Source organism: Physeter macrocephalus, chromosome 14, assembly GCF_002837175.3.
Source record: "Physeter macrocephalus isolate SW-GA chromosome 14, ASM283717v5, whole genome shotgun sequence".
In the NCBI taxonomy this organism is placed as follows: Eukaryota; Metazoa; Chordata; class Mammalia; order Artiodactyla; family Physeteridae; genus Physeter; species Physeter macrocephalus.
In genome coordinates this window covers 23,591,711-23,611,316 of record NC_041227.1, presented here as the reverse complement: position 1 = coordinate 23,611,316, position 19,606 = coordinate 23,591,711, and the positions used below count along the sequence as shown (strand labels likewise).

General features: G+C 47.7%; 1 protein-coding gene across 8 annotated transcripts in view; it reads left to right on the top strand.

Annotated features, from left to right (window-relative positions):
• Positions 1 to 19,606, top strand: part of ZNF341 (zinc finger protein 341) — a 43,841-nt gene that overhangs the window by 6,643 nt on the left and 17,592 nt on the right. For 3 of the 8 annotated variants that reach the window (XM_024128645.2, XM_028499457.1, XM_028499460.2), the window contains 7 exons: positions 1,015 to 1,211; positions 4,841 to 4,990; positions 8,971 to 9,222; positions 12,715 to 12,910; positions 14,743 to 14,833; positions 16,468 to 16,661; positions 17,630 to 17,820. In XM_024128645.2, coding sequence (XP_023984413.2) covers positions 1,015 to 1,211; positions 4,841 to 4,990; positions 8,971 to 9,222; positions 12,715 to 12,910; positions 14,743 to 14,833; positions 16,468 to 16,661; positions 17,630 to 17,820 — 1,271 coding nt within the window. Of the gene's footprint in view, positions 1 to 1,014; positions 1,212 to 2,007; positions 2,051 to 4,840; positions 4,991 to 8,970; positions 9,223 to 12,714; positions 12,911 to 14,742; positions 14,834 to 16,467; positions 16,662 to 17,629; positions 17,821 to 19,606 lie in introns of those variants that run through there. The other 5 variants (XM_028499456.1, XM_028499461.1, XM_028499459.1 and 2 more) reach the window with 5 other exon arrangements.

Below are 19,606 nucleotides of genomic sequence, written 5' to 3'. Positions count from 1 at the left end.
CTCCGCGGCATGTGGGATCTTCCCGGACCGGGGCACAAACCCGTGTCCCCTGCATCGGCAGGCGGATTCTCAACCACTGCGCCACCAGGGAAGCCCACCCCTTCCTTTTAGTAGGAAGTTGTATAGACAGTATACTTCTCCTCTTCTCCTATTGGTCAGAATTCAGTCACATGACATGCCTAGCTGCAAAAAAGTCTGGGAAATATGGTCTTTAACTAGATGGCCATGTTTCTCACTAAAATTTGTATTACTTTTTAAGAAGGAAGAGTGAATATTGAATGACAATTAGACATTTCTTCCACATCATATCAAGAGCTTGGCATAGTGCATGGCCTGTGGTGGGCCTTCAATAATGGATGGTGTTAACTGTAGCTAATCATTGATTTAGTTTTTCATGCATTCAGCAGACATCCACTGAAGACCTCCTGTGTGCCCAGAAAATATTGTAGTTATGGTGATAAATAAGAGATATTTACTTCCCTTAGGAAATATGGTGGTGATGGGAAAAATGTGATAAGAGAGGCTTGCCCAGAGGAAGGAACTGTGAACACTGCTTGAGGAGGGCTTCCTGGAGGAGGTGACATCTGAGCTGAGCCTTGCAGAATGCGTTGTTCTGAGAGAAGCAGCTTGGCAGGAAGGACAGGGGATGCAAGGGCACTGAGGAGTGTGATCATGCAGCCCATTTGGGGGCTGGTGAATAAATTCAGGCAGGATAAAGATTCTGAATGTCTCAACTTTGAAGCGAACCCACCTTACAATTTCCTGATTTCTAATTTTTTGATTCCTGGGTGAACCTGGCTGGATATTCCTGCAGGTGCCAGTGTGGTTTGAAAGCTCGTAGGAAGCACAGAGTTGATGTGTGACCCTCGCGCGTTGAGTCATGGAATGCCGTTAGTTTGCCTTTCTCATGGTCCAGCCCCGGGCCTCCCGTTTCTCACTGTGTTGCCCCCTCCTTTTTTCTTGTTTTTTTTCATTATTTCCCTCCCTCTGCTGCTCTGTGGGCATGACCTCTAGATGATGAGGATGTCTTTCTCTGCGGGAAGTGTAAGAAGCAGTTCAACTCCCTGCCGGCATTCATGACCCACAAGCGGGAACAGTGCCAGGGGAGTGCCCCACCCCTGGCCACAGTCTCACTGGCTACCAACAGCATCTACACACCTTCGGCAGCGCCCACAGCAGTCCAGCAGGCCCCGCCTCCTGCCAATCGCCAGGTATTTATCCATTCGTTTGTTCATTTATCTAGTCAAGTCTTTTTTGAGCACCCACTGTGTGTCAGGCACTGTGTGGGCACTGGGGGTACAGGGGTGGACAAACAGACCAGGTCACTGCCTTCATGGCATTGAGTGAGATAGATAGTACCCAAACAGATGTGTAAAGATGTATTTTTCCCATGATAAGTGCAGAGAGATAGGGGATGTCAAGACAGGGATGGGAGGTTTTGCCCTTTTGTATGTGGTGCTCTGGGATGAGCTCTGTGAAGAGGTGACATTTGTGCAGAGACCTAGGGAGGTGAGGAATAGTCATGAAGCTGCTTTGGGGAAGAGTATTCCAGGGGGCCGGATCAGCAAGTGCAAAGGCCCTGAGGCGGAAGCGTGCTGGCTTTATTCCAGGAACAGCAAGGAGGTGAGAGTGGCTAGAGCTGAGTGAGTGAGTGAGGAGGGTGAGAGGTGATAAAGTCAGAGAGGCAGTAGGGGGATCCTGGTAAATCGTGTTGGCCTGTGGGCTTTTACTCTGTATGAGATGGGAGCCATTGGAGGGTTTTGAGCAGAAGAGGGATATAGTCTGATTTACACTTTAACTAGGTCACTGTAGCTGCTGTAGACAGTAGATTTTTTTTTAAATTTATTTATTTTAATTTATTTATTTTTGGCTGCGTTGGGTCTTCATTGCTGCACGCAGGCTTTCTCTAGTTGCAGTGAGCTGGAGCTACTCTCCGTTGTGGTGCGCGGGCTTCCCGTCGTGGTGGCTTCTCTTGTTGCAGAGCACGGACTCTAGAGCACAGGCTCAGCCCACAGCAGTCCAGCAGGCCCCGCCTCCTGCCAATCGCCAGGTATTTATCCATTCGTTTGTTCATTTATCTAGTCAAGTCTTTTTTGAGCACCCACTGTGTGTCAGGCACTGTGTGGGCACTGGGGGTACAGGGGTGGACAAACAGACCAGGTCACTGCCTTCATGGCATTGAGTGAGATAGATAGTACCCAAACAGATGTGTAGAGATGTATTTTTCCCATGATAAGTGCAGAGAGATAGGGGATGTCAAGCCAGGGATGGGAGGTTTTGCCCTTTTGTATGTGGTGCTCTGGGATGAGCTCTGTGAAGAGGTGACATTTGTGCAGAGACCTAGGGAGGTGAGGAATAGTCATGAAGCTGCTTTGGGGAAGAGTATTCCAGGGGGCCGGATCAGCAAGTGCAAAGGCCCTGAGGCGGAAGCGTGCTGGCTTTATTCCAGGAACAGCAAGGAGGTGAGAGTGGCTAGAGCTGAGTGAGTGAGTGAGGAGGGTGAGAGGTGATAAAGTCAGAGAGGCAGTAGGGGGATCCTGGTAAATCGTGTTGGCCTGTGGGCTTTTACTCTGTATGAGATGGGAGCCATTGGAGGGTTTTGAGCAGAAGAGGGATATAGTCTGATTTACACTTTAACTAGGTCACTGTAGCTGCTGTAGACAGTAGATTTTTTTTAAAATTTATTTATTTTAATTTATTTATTTTTGGCTGCGTTGGGTCTTCATTGCTGCACGCAGGCTTTCTCTAGTTGCAGTGAGCTGGAGCTACTCTCCGTTGTGGTGCGCGGGCTTCCCGTCGTGGTGGCTTCTCTTGTTGCAGAGCACGGACTCTAGAGCACAGGCTCAGTAGTTGTGGCGCACGGGCTTAGTTGCTCCGCAGCATGTGGGATCTTCCCAGACCAGGGCTCGAACCTGTGTCCCCTGCATTGGCAGGCAGATTCTTAACCACTGTGCCACCAGGGAAGCCCGACAGTAGGTTTTGATGGGAGTCAAGAGAGAAATCCAGGAGACTGATTAGGGCGCTACTGTACAAATCCAGGCAATGGGTGGTGGTGGCTTGACCAGGATAGTAGCAGTGGAGGTGGAGAAAAGGGGTGAGATTTTTGAAATATTTTGAAGGTGGAGCTGACAGAGCTTGTGGATGGATTGGATGTAGGGTGTGAGATTAAGAGGAGTCAAGGATGACCAGAGTTGGAGTTGCCATTAACCGAAGTGGGGAAAACAACAAGGAGAAGGTTTGTGGGGGGATGTCAGGAGTTCAGCTGATCATGTTGAATTTGAGATGCCCATTGGACCTTTAAGTGGAGGCAGTGAAGTTGCAGACAGATATACAAGTCTGAAGGTCACAGGGCAGGCTGGGGGTATCTGGAGAAGCTTGCAGAGTTCGCAGTCAGGAACACAGTTCTGGAGCAAAGACACCCTGGGTGGGAGCTCAGAGGGATTAACGACTCCTCGTAAAGGGGGCTGGGCATGTCCCAGGATGCCAGGTCACAGGGTCAGGTTTCCCTCTGGCTTCCTCTTGTCTCCTTATTCCTCTAAAACATTATCTTCACCCATTGTAGAGACATAATTCCTGCCATCAAGATAAAAGTGTTCACCTCCAGATCCGTAGGACAAGTACATTTAAATTTTTCAAGTTACCATCGACATCTTCTAACACAGAACAGTTGTTTTCTCGCTCCTTGATTATGAGTTTTGTTAGTAGAAAATGTTCCCTCTCCCCGCACTCGCTTTTTTTTTTTTTTTTTTTTCAGTAGGAGAGAGGGAAATTCTTCCAGTCCTGGGCAAGGAAAGAACTTTAGAACACAATCGGTTGGTAATGGGCAGACATGAGTCCCTCTGCCTAAGCGAGTTGGATGGGTGTGAAAATGATTTCCTATTTTCTGTCTCAGCCTAATGCATGTGACGTTGTAAAAATACATGTCACTGCCTTTCCTGGCCGTGACATGGGGTGTGTCCCTAAACGGCCTGGGTTGTCCTTGTTTGGTTGAGGGCAAGGACATCCTGTTTGAGCAGGGACTCTGGGTTCAGGGGCCCAGTTGCTGCTGTCCCCAGGGGTCCTCCAGACAGACGACTTAGGAAGATGCCAGGAAAGAAAGGCAACAAATAAACAAAACAAAAGACGCTTTACATCTGCTGACAGGAATAGTCACTGCATGTTTTGACACCCTCTTGTAAGGTCTGCCTTTCATCCTTTCTGTTAACCTGAGAGCATATTATTATACTTTCACATACTTACTTAAGTACACACAGGAATTACATAGTAGTATTGTTTTAGATTTTTAAAGATGAGAATATATAATGTACATGTTATTATATAATTTGATTTTCCATGCAATACCTCTTACTTGCTCTCTATAGTATTCTATCCGTGACTATATTGTATTTTTTGATCTATTCTCCTATTGATGAACATCAAGGTTAGTTTTTCACTATTAGAAACAAGGCTGTGCAGAGTACTCTTTTTCTGTGGACTCCCTGTGGACAGGTGTGAGTGTTTCTCTAGGATAGAGGCCCAGAAGGATTGTTGCTGGGTCACAGGGTATACGCCTTACATGGAGGTGTGACTTATTCTCCTCGTTTGATAGACGAGGAAATGGAGGTTGAGAGAGGTGGAGTGACTCTCCCAGGGTCACATGGCAGGGAGTGGTAGCAGAAGTGGAAATACAATCCAGGTCTGTGGGACTCCAGAACCCAGATCTTTTGCATCGTGCCATCTGCTTCCTTCCACAGCCTCAGACATGTTCTTTCTCTCCCTTCCTCTCCCTTCCCGCCTCTCTCTGTCTCTCTCTCTCTCTCTCCCTCCCTCTCTCTCTCTCTCTCTCTCTCTCACTGTCCAGATCTCCACGTACATTACCGTGCCCCCATCCCCACTGATCCAGACCCTGGTGCAGGGGAACATCTTGGTAAGCGATGACGTGCTCATGTCTGCCATGTCGGCCTTCACGTCCCTGGACCAGCCCATGCCCCAGGGCCCCCCGCCTGTGCAGGTAAGGAGGTGGCCGGTTTCTCACGGGATCTTGATTCTAGGCCTGCATGTTGACTCCTGCAGATTCAGAATCTTGTAGAGAGAAGGGGGCTTGGCCCCAGCTCTCCCTCAAGCTAAGGAGGACTGTCAGCTTCCCCTTGGCCAGCCCTGCTGTGGTTGGGGAAGCTGCCGCATTCAGCTGGGACCCAGAACATGACTTTGGGGTTTCATAGCCACAGTCCAGTTGTTTTGACTCCTATTTTTATTCTTAACAGAAGTGTTCCTTGTGCATTAGAAAAACACTAGAAAGTACACAGTAGAAAGGTAAAAAAAAAAAATTTTTTTTTAAAATTATTCTTAACCTGGAAAGTAGAGAGACATGGCAACTGACTGAATTTACAATTCTTGGCTGGATCCTGTATTGGGTGGGGCATGGGGGAAGTGGTAAAGGCCTTATTGGGACACTTGGGGAGATTAGAATTTGGAGGAATCTGAATATTTTATTTTATTTATTTAAAAAAATATTTATTTATTTGGTTGTGCTGGGTCTTTAGTTGTGGCAGGTGGGCTCCTTAGTTGAGCCTCGCCAGCTCCTTAGTTGCAGCCCATGGGCTCCTAAGTTGTGGCAGGAGGGCTCCTTACTTGTGGCATGTGAACTCTTAGTTGTGGCATGCATGTGGGATCTAGTTCCCTGACCAGGGATTGAACCCAGGCATCCTGCACTGGGAGCACGGAGTCTTAACCACTGCACCACCAGGGAAGTCCCGGAATCTGAATATTTTAGATAATAGTATTATATCAATATTCAATTTCCCGTGTACGATCATTGAATTGTGGTTATATAGGAGAATGTCCTTGTTCTTAGGAGATGCATCTGAGTACAGTTTTAAGTAATAAAGTGTCGTGATGTCTGTAACTAACTTTCAAGTGGCTTGACAAAGCACAAATGTGTGTATGTGTGTGTACACACACACACAGACATTGCAGATGTGGCAAAATGGTAGCAACTGGTGAATTAGATGAAGTATAAAGACTGTTCATTTTATTCTTTTTGCAACCTTTCCGTAGGTTTGAAACTTTACAGAATAAAAATTGGAAATCAGGGAATTCCTTGGCGGTCCAGTGGTTAGGACTCCACGTTTTTACTGCCGAGGGCCCGGGTTCAATCCCTAGTTGGGGAACTAAAGTCCCACAAGCCAGATGGTGCTGCCAAAAAAAAAAAAAAAAAAAAGGAAAAATTTGGGAAATCAATCAATCAGTCAATCACCCTTACTCTCTACCCAAAGAAAACACTGCCAAAATTTTGGTGTCTGGCTTTCCTGACCTTCGAATGCACATAGAGGGACTTCACTGGCGTTCCAGTGGATAAGACTCCACACTCCCAACGTAGGGGGCCCAGGTTCGATTCCTGGTCAGGGAACTAGATCCCATATGCATGCTGCAACTAAGAGTTTGCATGTCAGGCTTCCCTGGTGGCGCAGTGGTTAAGAATCCGCCTGCCAATGCAGGGGACGTGGGTATGAGCCCTGGTCTGGGAAGATCCCACATGCCTCAGAGCAACTAAGCCTGTGCACCACAACTCCTGAATCCCACGCGCCTTAGAGCCAGTGCTCTGCAACAAGAGAAGCCACCGCAATGAGAAGCCTGTGCACCACAATGAAGAGTGGCCCCCACTCGCTGCAACTAGAGAAAGCTCGCGTGCAGCAGTGAAGACCCAATGCAGCCAAGAATAAACAAACCAACAAATAAATAAAAGAGTTTGCATGCCACAGCTAGGGAGCTCATATGCTGCAACTAAGGAGCTGGCAACCTGCAACTAAGAAGCCCTCGAGCTGCAACTAATAAACCTGCCTGCTGCAACTAAGGAGCCCACCCGCCACAACTAAGACGGTGCAACCAAATAAATAAATATTTAAAAGAAAAGACTCAGATGTGTATGTTTTAAATATATTTATTTAAAAAGCTATTTCTGGGACTTCCCTGGTAGTGCAGGGGTTAAGAATCCGCCTGAAAATGCAGGGGACATGGGTTCGAGCCCTGGTCCGGGAAGATCCCACATGCCGTGGAGCAACTAAGCCCGTGCGCCACAGCTACTGAGCCTGCTCTCTAGAGCCTGCGAGCCACAACTACTGAGCCCGTGTGCCACAACTACTGAAGCCCACGCGCCTAGAGCCCGTGCTCCGCAACAAGAGAAGCCACTGCAATGAGAAACCCGCGCACCACAATGAAGAGTAGCCCTTGCTCACCACAACTAGAGAAAGCCTGCGCGCAGCAACAAAGACCCAACGCAGCCAGAAAAAAAAAAAAAAAAAGCTATTTCTGGGCTTCCCTGGTGGCTCAGTGGTTAAGAATCCACCTAGCCAATGCAGGGAACACGGGTTCGAGCCCTGGTCCGGGAAGATTCCACATGCTGTGGAGCAACTAAGCCCATGTGCCACAACTACTGAGCCCACGCACCTAGAGCCCGTGCTCCACAACGAGAAGCCACCGCAATGAGAAGCCTGCGCACTGCAATGAAGAGCGGCCCCCACTTGCCGCAACTGGAGAAAGCCTGCGCGCAGCAATGAAAGACCCAAACGAGGCCAAAAATAAAAATTAAATTAAAAAAAATACATATCTCTGTATATACACACATCTATATAAATGGGTCGGGCTATATGCACTGTTCTGGAACTTGCTTTTCTTACTTTGCCTTTTGTATAACATCATTCTCTGTCTGTGCCTACAACCCTACATCAGTATTCCCAAAGTGTTCCTTAGAACAGTGGCTCCTTGGGATTTTCCAATAGAAAAAGGATCCCTGGTCAAACCAGGCTGTGAGGGAGGCATTCTGCCTCTTCCCTTGCTCTGTCCCTGGGTTCTTCCTGCAGTAAAGAAATACTTTTGATTTTGTCACCCCAAATTTTTCTCTAGACATATGTGACTATGGAACCCAAGGAATAGCAATTAAGAGAGACACCCTTTAATGAAATATTGATCAGCACCATCACTTTAACAACCACAAAGGGTTCTGTTCCATTTCATGTGGATGGACCATCCTCTGTTTAGCCAGGCTTCCATGGAAGGACATTTAGGTCGTTGCCATTTTTTGCTGTTATAAAAACTACTGGAATACCATCCACGTATGGTTTTCTTTGCCCACCGGCTTGATTATTTTTGTAGAATCAATTTCTAGAAGTCATTGGCTGTGTCTCGGGGATCCATGCCACCAGCACATTTGGTGACTCTCTAGAAAGACTCCCAGAACTCAGGACGGTTGTGCTCATGGCTGTGGTTTATTAGGTAAAGGATACACAGCAGGATCAGCAAGGGAAAAAGACCCAGCAGCTGAAGTCTGGAGAAAACTGATGTTCTTCCAAGTCTCCGAAGTGTTCTCTCTCAGGGAAGTGGCGGGACTGCATACAGCACGCATCTTCCTTCAGCAGAAAAGAGCAGCAACACGTGCACAGTGTTTCTGCCAGGGAAACACACCTACGACTCTAAGGCCAGGGCTTTTATGGGGATCGGTCACGTAGGCACCCAGCCACAAACCAAAATTCCAGACCCCCACGTGGGAAGGAGGGGTTCACCGTAAATCACATTGTTTGTGTGAACAGTCTAGGTGGGTTGTTGTAGGGTCAGTGCCCAGGTGGGCAAATAGCCTTATCAACATAGGAAGCCTTCTACAAGGCATGTTCTCAGATGCCAGTTCAGAGTCGGTCCTACAAGCAAGCCCTTTTAAAGACAACAACATTAGGCCTGCTCTGTGAGCTCATTTCTGCACAAGCTGGGCCATTTTTACTGACTGTCATGGAGAAAAAGGATAGCAACGCCAGACTGATGGCTCCTCGAATTCTCCCATGACTTTGTTTCCATGCCCCATCTCAGCCCCGTCCTCTGAGCTGCCTATGAGTGGCAGCTTCTTTCCGCATGGCTGGCTAAGGCAAATGTCCTTCCCCACTGATAAATCAGACAGCTGGTATCAAGAGGCTGTGACACTTTAATTTTCTCTTCTGATTTCAGAGTAGCCTGAACATGCATTCCGCGCCGAGCTACCTCACCCAGCCTCCACCTCCTCCTCCACCCCCTCCACCACTGCCTCCACCTCCACCCCCCCAGCCTCCACCACCCCCATCCCAGAGCCTGGGTCCCCCCGGGCGTCCCAACCCTGGCGGGAATGGCGTGGTGGAGGTGTATAGTGCCACAGCACCCCTGACTGGGAGTGGAACGGTGGAGATCCAGGCATTGGGAATGCAGCCCTACCCACCCCTGGAGGTGAGCAGACACTGGGGCTTGGGGTGAAGGGGGAGAAACTGTTCATGGTCATCATGGGTAACCTGAACCTTTTCTGAACACCAGCTGTGTGCCAGACACTGATAGAGATACCGTGGAGGGCAAAACCAGATCGAGCCGTTACACGTGTAAATGTAAAATGCAAACCACGAGAAACTGGAATGAAGTAGAGGTTGTAGCAGAAATACAAGCTGCCCTCAGGGAGTGCTCAGGACAGTCAAGAGAATACCTGCCTTTTGGGGAAAGGATTCCAAAAAATTATGTATGTGAGTGTCTCATATTTTTTAACAAGCTAGGTATATTGGTTAGCTATAGCTGTGTAAGAAATATCCACCAAACCTCAGTGGTATATAGGAAAAAGTGTTTATTTTTCTCACGTCTGTGGTGGTCAGCTTGGCAACTGCTGATCTTGGCTGGGTTCTCCTACATGTTTGGAGGTTGGCAGGCGTCTGCTGCTCTAGAATGGCCTGGTGTGGAATAAGTCTGGTGGGGTGACCCGGCTCTACTGCATGCATCTTTCATTCTCCAGCAGTTTAGCCAGGCATGTTCTCACTACAGTGGTGGATGTGCAGTAATGCAAGCAGAAATGCTCAAGACTTCTTAAGGCTTAGGCTTGTAGGTGATACAGTGTCACTTCTGTTGGTCAAAGCAGGTCACAAGGCCAGCTTAGATTTAAGAAGTAGGGAAATAGGTGCCACCTCTTGATGGGAAAAGCTGCAGGTCACACTGTAAAGGGCCTGGGTACTAGAACAGGGAAAGAATTGAGGCCATTCAGTCAATGTACAGGCATACCTTGTTTTATTGCACTTTGTAGATACTGTGCTTTTTTTTACAAATTGAAGGTCTGTGGCAACCCTGTGTCAAGCAAGTCTATCAGCGCCATTTTTCCAACAGCATTTGCTCAATCCATGTCTCTGTCACATTTTGGTAATCTTTGCAATATTTCAAACTTTTTCGTTATTATTATATTTGTCATGGTGATCTGTGATCTTTGATGTTATTACTATGACTCGCTGAAGGCACGGGTGATGGTTAGCATTTTTTAGAAATTAAATAAAAAAGTTTTTAAAATTAAGGTATATACTTTTTTTTTTTTTTTTTTTTAGTTATAATGCTGTTGCATACTTAACAGGCTACAGGATGGTGTAAGCATAACTTTTATATGCACTGGGAAATAAAAATTTTTGTGTGACTTGCTTTATTGTGATATTCACTTTATTGCAGTGGTCTGTAACTGAACCCACAATATCTTCGAGGTGTGCCTGTTCCATATGTACCATATTAATTCCCGGCTAAAGAGCTCTGAGCTACAAGCAGTCTACTCTCAAGGCACTAAGAGTTCAGAACCATGCCAGACGCCAGTGCTGGGGGGCATGGTTATGATAGAAAGAGCCTGCCTGCACTTGAGGTCATATTATCTCAGACTCACCCTAGAATCCAGCCATATAGACATTCCAAGTAAGGTAGCATCTATATGGAAAGAGAACTAGACCAGTGGGAAAATTCCTCCACCAGCCATGTGATGTTATAAGAGCCTGCAGGGGGATTTTCCCTAGCCTGGGAGAATAGCGCAAAAGGACCTTGTTCAATTTAAAAAAAAAAAAAAAAAAAAATTCAGTGAGATGCTGAGAGGATGGTGGTGGTCTCATAGGCAGAGGGGGCCAGCATAGGGGTAGCTGCCATTGTTTATTTTCCATGTAGACGAGGGTGCTCTTTGAGGACAGAGCGTGAGTCATCTTTGATTTTGCATCCTTAGCACCTGGCAGAGTGCCTGGCCTGTGGTACACCTACAGTAGGTATCTGAAATAGTGTCCTCTGACCTCAGTTTCCTTTCCTCTAGAATGGGAACTCCCCTTGCTGTGAGGATAATGAGAACTAACCCAGTGGCGGTCATGTAATTGCTCAGTAATGACTTGAACGATGAGTGAATTCACTCACTGTGACAAATATTTATTGAGTTCCAAAATGGTCAGGAAAACTGAAACCACTCTAGGTATTTCGGGCAAAGGGATTTAATACAGGAAATTAGGTGCTTACAAAGCTGATGGAAGGGCTGGAGGAGCAAAAGTCAGGGTTGTTGAGCACCACTCATTTTCAGAGTCGCTGGTGTTCCTTGGCCCTTAGAACCAGGACACTGCTGCTGTACCCAGAGGTGAGGAAAGTGTAGGATTCTGTTGCTGAGGTTCCAGCTGCCCTGCTGTCCTTGGGGCTGGTGGTCAGGAGGGGAACGTAGGGTTCAGCCAGCCACTCCGAAACTCATGACTGCAAACCCACCTATCTCCCAGCACAGCTGCCGGAGGAGAATGGTTTCTACCTCCCTTCTGCCTTCCAAATCTCATGCAGATGCTTCTCACGGGCAGAACTTAATCTGTGTTCAGAACTGTGCTGGCAAGGATGCTTGGGAATGTGGTTCCCAGCTTCCCACCTCTACATTTCAGGGGAGAGCATGGGCAGGTGTAGGAATGGTTCCAAGGCCCGACAGACAAGACCCGGCAGAAGCACCTACTGGTGCCATATTAGATGCCCAATACCTACGTAAATGAATTCATTCATTCAACAAATACTTATTGAGTCCCCACCCTGTGCCAAGCATTGCTCTAGGCCTGGGAATAGAGGAAGAAACAAAAGCAAAGCAGAAGTCCCTGCCTTCACGAAACTAGGCAGATAATAGACAAGATAAGTAAGTAAAATGTACAATTTATTAGATAATGATATGTCTAAGGAGAAAAAGCAGAGAAGGATAGGAAGTGGAATTTTGGATAGGCTAGCCCAGGGAGACCAATGAATGATGAACAGATGAATGAGTAAATGAATTCTTCACACCCCAGTGTCATGATGTAAGCTTAGTGGTCACTGAGTTTGGGTGGCTCAGAATTCATTTGGTAATTTTCTTGTGGCTTCAGTGTCAATCCTTGGCTGAGGGATGCGTGCTGGTATGGCATCAGGTGAAGTCGGTTAAGAAGTGGAGTTGCTGGTGAGGGCATAGACCCTTCTGACTTCCTAGTTCTCCTGTGCAAGCAAACTACTACTACTACTAATAATGGCAATCACAACAGCTAATGTTGATTGGGTACTTACTATATGCCAGGCACTGTTTTAAGGTCTTTACTTGTTAACTCGTTTAATCCTCATAACCCCACGAGAGGGGTGCTATGATTAGCCCCATTTTACAGATGTGGAAACTGAGACAGAAGTTGAAAAGATTTGCCCAAGGTCAGTTAAATGATAAGTGGCAGAGTCAAGATTTGAACCCAGGCAGCCTGGTTCCAAAGCTTCTTCTAGCCTGCTGGCATCATGAAGTTCTAAGGGGTCTTGGGAGTGACTGGGGTGACTGAGCAAGGTGGAGGAGTTAGGATGGTAATGTAGATTGGGGGTGGCTAAGATCAGCCAGGGACACAGTGAGGGTCCCACTGGCTGGGGCAGGTCTTCCGCTCCCTTCCCAGGGCACTCTCCCTGACTGTGCTGTCCTTATAGGTGCCAAACCAGTGTGTGGAGGCTCCAGTATACCCCACCCCCCAGGTGTACAGCCCCGGCAAACAAGGATTCAAACCGAAAGGACCAAACCCTGCTGCCCCCATGACCAGCGCCACGAGGGGCGCAGTGGCCACCTTTGACTCCCCACCATCGCTGAAGACCCGACGGACCAAAGGTTCCAGTGGACTCCCAGAAGGTGGGCCCACAGCCTGCCAATGGCATCTTTCCTCCGCATGGGCCAGTCTTCCCTTTTGTGATAGTTAGGATTAAGTTTGGTTGCATGTAATGGAAAATCCAAAATAAGAGTGACTTCAGAATGATAGAACTTTGTTGTTCTGTGCAAACTAAGTCCAGAGGCAGGCAATCTGGAGATCGTGTGCCTATATAATTCCCAGGCACCCACATTTCTTCTATCTTTCTGCTCTGCCATCCCTAGAACATGGCTTTTGTTCTCAGGGTGCCTCATCATGTAAAATGGCTGCTGGAGATCCAGGCATCAATTTCATATTCCAGGAAGTAAGAAGGATAAAAGAGGCATCTCCCAGCTCCCAGAGGTTCTGCATGATGCTTTTGCTTACATCTCATTGGTCAACACTTAGTCACTTGACCATATCTAGTTGCAAAGGAAGCTGGGAAATGTCTCTTTTGCCAGGAACATTGATGTTCCCATTATGTAGGGGATTTATGAAGAAAGAAGAAGGGGTAAGTGGTTAATAGGCAGGCAAGCAGTGATGTCTGCCACCCTTTCAGAGATGGTAAGCATGGGGTTAGGGGCAGTGTCAAAAAGTGGTGGTAGTGGGGAAAGGCAGAGGAATTCAGAATTTTTCAGGGGGTTTCAGTCAACCTTCCTTCCTTTCACAAACGTGTTGAGGATCTGTGTGCTAGGCTTGGTGTCAAAAACTGGAAATCTATGGGGCTTCCCTGGTGGCGCAGTGGTTGCGCGTCCGCCTGCCGATGCAGGGGAACCGGGTTCGCGCCCCGGTCTGGGAGGATCCCACATGCCGCGGAGCGGCTGGGCCCGTGAGCCGTGGCCGCTGGGCCTGCGTGTCCGGAGCCTGTGCTCCGCAACGGAAGAGGCCACAACAGAGGGAGGCCCGCATACCACAAAAAAAAAAAAAAAAAAAAACAACAACAACAACAAAAAAAAACTGGAAATCTAGGGACTTCCCTGGTGGTCCCGTGGCTAAGACTCCACACTCCCAATGCAGGGGGACTGGGTTCAATCCCTGGTCAGGCAACTAGACCCCACATGTCACAACTACGAGTTCACATGCCGCACCTAAAGATCCCAATTGCCACAAAGAAGATCCCGCATGCCACACCTAAGACCTGGTGCAGCCAGGTAAATAAATAAAATAAATAAATGTTAAAACAAACAAACAAACTGGAAATCTAGCATCTTGGGTCATGATTTCCTTACCCTTAATTATTCACAGTTTAATGGGAGAGACAGGGAATAAATAAATATTTATGGGTCACCCTAGGAAGGAGATTAACAGAGTACTATGAGAATACTGGGGAGAGGCTGGAAAATGATGCTGCCTGTCTGTCTGGGGATGAGAAGGAAACAGTCTTGTGACTATCTGAGGGACAAGCATTTTAGGGAAGGGGGAACAGCAGGTGCAAAGGCCCTGAGGTGGGGCCATGTTTAAAGTCTTTCAAGGTTAGCAAGGAGTCCACTGCAGCTGGATGGTAAGAATGATGAGGTTGGAAGGAAGTAGAGGATGCAGAGCCCCATAGGCCACAGCAGAGAGGTTGAATTTTATCCTAGGGCAGAAGGGAGCCTTTGAGGGGTTTGCTCTACTCTCCCAGCCAGAGCGTGTCCTGGGCTTTTCTCCCCCAGGCACTGTGAGAGACTCACCTGTGCTTCTTCCCCTGCCTGTCCATGGGTGTAGACCTCCCGGGGTCTGAGCTGTCTGGCCCCAAGTCCAGTGGGTAGAGTGGCTGGAAGCTGCCCTTGGTGCCTTCAGTTGTGTCCACAGGCTCACCATCCCCTTCTTCCCTCTTTGTCTTTTTTTTTTTTGTCAGCTGCAGGGAAGCCAAAGGCTCAGAAACTCAAGTGCTCGTATTGTGACAAGTCATTCACCAAAAACTTCGACCTGCAGCAGCACATCCGAAGGTACCCAGGCATGGTGTGGCAGGCGGCTCCTGGGGGGAGGTAGGGTGAGGGATTCACGTGGAAGCGATGCTCCTTTCTCAGCCCCTTCGTCTGGGTGGTGACCAAGACCCCATCTGGTCTGTCACGGTTCTCAGACCTTCAGTCCAGCTCAGGATGATTTTTCCCTTTTCTTTCTCAGGAGCAGTGGGAACGGTCTGTGGGGCCTGCCTACTGTGATGGGGAAGGTCCAAGTGGGCTCAGGTGGGGGAGGAATTTACTTGAATGGACAGGGGCTTTGTGGGTGGGAGGTGTGCCTCAGTCTCACTTTTGCAGAAAGGGCTGACCTCGAGGACAGCCATGCTGTGTGACTATGCCTCTACAAGCTCTGTGGTCACTAACCTTGACACCCCATGTCCCAAAAACCTGCAAGGAGCCCCTCTGGGCCTCAGGTTTTCCATTGTGAATTGGAGGGGTGGACTTGTTCAGTGTTTCTCACAGAGTGGCACATTGGGACATGAGATGATTTTAGGTGGTTTATGGATATTGGTGTTGAAAAGACTTGAAAGACATAGTGAGAAAATTATCTTTTCAATTTCTTTCAGGTAAAGGAGAAAGCCTCAGTTTGGTGTAGTCTGTCTTTTAATGCCTCTCATGTACTTGCTCATCTTTTATGAGAGAGAGAGAGAGAGCCTGAGATTCCAACCACGGCATGCAGCAGCCTCTCTCTAGACCAGGGTCTACCAGCCTATTGAGATGTTTTTTTAGGTCACATCATGCTTTTCTCTGGGGGCTGCCTGGGGCTTGGTAGGATGTTTAGCAGCATCCCTGACCTCTAACCATTAGATGCCAGTGGCACCCCTCACTCCTCAGCTGTGACAACCAAAAATGTCTCCAAACATTGCCACATGTCCCCGGGAGAGCAAAGTCAATCTCTGTTGAAAACCACTGGTCTACAGTAGTGTGTGTCAATAGAACTTTCTGCAAAGAAGGAAAGGCCCCAAAAGCCTCTGTCCATAGGGTAGCCAGTAAGCATATGGCTACTGAGTACTTGAAATGTGGCTAGTATGACTGAGAAACTGAGTTTTTAACTTTATTTTATTTTAATAAGTTTAAATAGTTCCATGTGGTTTGTGTCTACCTTACTGGATGGTGCACCTATAGATCTTAATAATATTGTTTTATAAATAATTGCATTTTTTGGTTACTTTGTGTTTATAAGTGGTTTTCCATATATAATAACAACAGGAAACTTCATTTTAAATTATTAAGTTTTTAAAAAGTACGTTGATTTGAAGGAAAATGTTAAATAATGGTACGAGTGCTGTGCTGTGACAGCTAGGATGTCTCCTCCTTCAAAAACCAGAAATCCCTATTTAAACAATTAGGAAATATTTTATCTCACAATGTGAGATGGCCACAGAGAAGGTCAGCTCCAGGGCTGGTTGATTCAGCAGCTCAGTAATGTCACCAAGAGCCCAGGGTCTGTCTGTCTCTGGTCTGCCTGCCTCAGCAAGAGGGCTTGTCCTCATGGTGTCAGGATGGTGGCCAGCAGCATCTGGACGCTCTGCCTGGGCCTTCCTGGTGGCTGTGAGCTCCCGGGCTGAGGCCACAGTCCCGTTCCGACACGCGGGTGCTGACAAGCCTTATGTCTGCAGCCACACTGGTGAGAAGCCCTTCCAGTGCATTGCATGTGGCCGTGCCTTTGCCCAGAAGTCTAATGTCAAGAAACACATGCAGACCCACAAGGTGTGGCCTCCAGGACGCAGCGGTGGCACCGTTTCTCGCAACTCTGTGACTGTACAGGTCATGGCCCTGAACCCCAGCAGGCAGGAGGATGAGGATAGCACAGGTGGGTAGAAGTGGCCATTGGGCGCTGTCTGGCTGGAGCCTCCCTATGCAGCCCTGGGGGTACTGCATAGCAGCGCCAGCCACGGGCGGCTAACGTGCAAGCAACATATGCCCACTTTTACGTGACCTGCCAGTGGGAACTACCCTACTGCGTTGTTTAGCCATTCTATGTGTGCCCTCTGAGTTCTTGTGAGCTCTAGAGGAGAAACCATTTCTTTCAGAACTCTTACAGTGCCTGGCACCAGAGGGTCCACCATTGAGCAAACATTTATGGAGGCCTACTGTGTGCCAGGCCACTGGGCCTAAGGACATGAGGTCAGAGGCCCCCGTCCTCAGGGAGAGTGAGGGAAGGACAACTAAACAAATGATTGTAATTGGAACACGGAGCTGGGAGGCATCGTGAGTACAGCTAGGGGTGGCAGTCAGTGTTGCTAACAACCACGGAGTTGGGCTTCCCTGGTGGCGCAGTGGTTGCGAGTCCGCCTGCCGATGCAGGGGACGCGGGTTCGTGCCCCGGTCCGGGAAGATCCCACATGCCGCGGAGCAGCTGGGCCCATGAGCCATGGCCGCTGTGCCTGCACGTCCGGAGCCTGTGCTCCGCGACGGGAGAGGCCACAGCAGTGAGAGGCCCGCGTACCGGAAAAAAAAAAAAAACAAAAAAAAAAACAACCACGGAGAGGTCTAAGTGTCCAAGGGGAAGGCCTGCGGGGGGGAGACTTGAGGCATAGCTCTTCTGGAATGTAAGTATTCAGTACGTTGGCCCCTGGAATGGCTGTGTCCGTGCAAACCAGCTGAGTGTGGGTGCAGGGCCTCGGGTACAGCATCCAACCCCGAGCTCGTGGTAGGTGGTGGGGTGAATGCAGGGGAGCCCGCAGGAGGTGCCCTGGGAGCCCTTCCCGAGGGGTGTGGCTCTGTCCTGGCTCTCCCTGTGCCTTTCTCAGTGACTTCCCTCCCTGGCTTTCTCCACAGGGTTGGGCCAGACCCTGTCGAGCGCCCCGCAGCCCCAGGCCTTGCCCACAGCAGGCGGGGAGGAGGGGGACAAGCTGGAGGCCAAGCAGGTGGTCCTCATCGATAGCTCTTACCTGTGTCAGTTCTGCCCCAGCAAGTTCAGTACCTACTTCCAGCTCAAGTCCCACATGACCCAGCATAAGAATGAGCAGGTAGGTGGCTGGTGGGGGGCAGGCGTCGGGGTGGGCGGGCAACAATGACTCTAGTCGTGAGCCTTGACTGGTGCTGCCTAGAAAGGGACAGGAGTGGGCCTCGGCTGCTCTGAGCTACCACGTGACCGTGATGGACCAAGCTTCCCCGTCTGTTCTGCCTGGGTGGGGCCAGCTTACTGGACCGTTATGGTGCTTGCCCAGGGGAGGAAGCCCACCTCTCAAGGGTCGTATAATGAAGGGACCAGACACAGGAAGCATCCTTACTCCTCTGAGAAGACCTAGGGTCTAAAAACCTACCTATGGGGATTTAAGACTACAGCCTTTTTTTTTGTCCATTGAGGCATAATTCATATACCATAAAATTCACCCTTTTAAAGGGTACACTTTAATAGTTTTTAATCTATTCATAATGTTACGCAGCCATCACCACACTAATTCTAGGACATTTTTATCACCCCGGAAACTTTATACCTGTTAGTAGTCACACACCCCTACTCCCAGCTCCAGGCAACCACTGATCCGTTTTCTGACTCTATGGATTTACCTATTCTGGACATTTAATAATGGAATCATATAGTACGTGGTCTTTTGAGATAATGTTTTCGTTTGTGTTGTAACATGTATTAGTACTTTATTCCTTTTTATTACTGAATAATATTCTGTTGTATGGATATAGCACATTTTGAATATCCTTTTATCAGTTGATAGACATTTAGGTTGTTTCTACTTTTTGGCTTTTGTGACTAATACTTTTGTGGACATTTGTGTACAAGTTTTTGTATGAACATATGTTTTCAACTCTCTTGGGTATAAACCTAGGAGTGGAATTGCTGGGTTATATGGTAACTCTATTCCAGTCTTAATTTTTTAAAAATAATCTTTATTTATTTTTTTTCTCCTTATAAAAGTATCATATACCCAATGTAAGATTAGAAAATTCAGAAAAGTCTGAAGAATGTTTAGGTTAACATTTACTATTTATTATATGCTGGGTACTCTGCTAAGTGCCTTACATTCAATACTTTATTTACTTCTCATAATAACCTTAGACATAGGCATTTTCAGTATATCCAGGTGAAGAAACTGAAGCACAGAGAGGTGAAGTGACCCATCCTAAGTCACACTGCCAGTAAGTGACGGAGTCAGGCTTCAAAGTCATGTTGGTTTGACTCTAAACCCCATGTCATTAACCACCTTGCAATGTGTCCTCCCATGAATGCAGCCCAAAATGCAGTATGTTTTGTAGATTTTCTGGTTTTTTTAAATTATAATTGGGATCTGTACACATATATAATTTTGAAGTATGCTTTTTTTCTGAGATAGCTTTTTAAAAGACTTTTAAAAGAATTGTAGGTTCTCAGGAAGTTGCAAAGATGGTATAGAGAGGCCCCTCATACCCTTCAGTCAGTTCCCCTCAATGGTTACTTCTTACATAACCAGAGCACAGTATCACAAGTCGGAAACTGACTTTGATATAAAGTGTATGTATAGTTCTATGTCATTTTATCACCTGTGTAGATTTGAGTAGTCACCACTGCAATCATGATACAGAAGGATTCCATCACCACAGAGACTCCCTTGTGCTGGGTTTTTGTAGTCACACCCACCCTCCTCATCAACATCCCTGGCCTCTGGAAACCACTAAAATTAATCTGTTCTCTGTCCTTAGAAATTTGTCATTTTGAGAATGTTGTATACGTGGAGTCGTCAAGTATGTGGCCTTCTGAGATTGACTTTTTTCACTCAGTGTAAATTTTCTTGTGCTTTTTGGTTTTTTTGTTTTTTT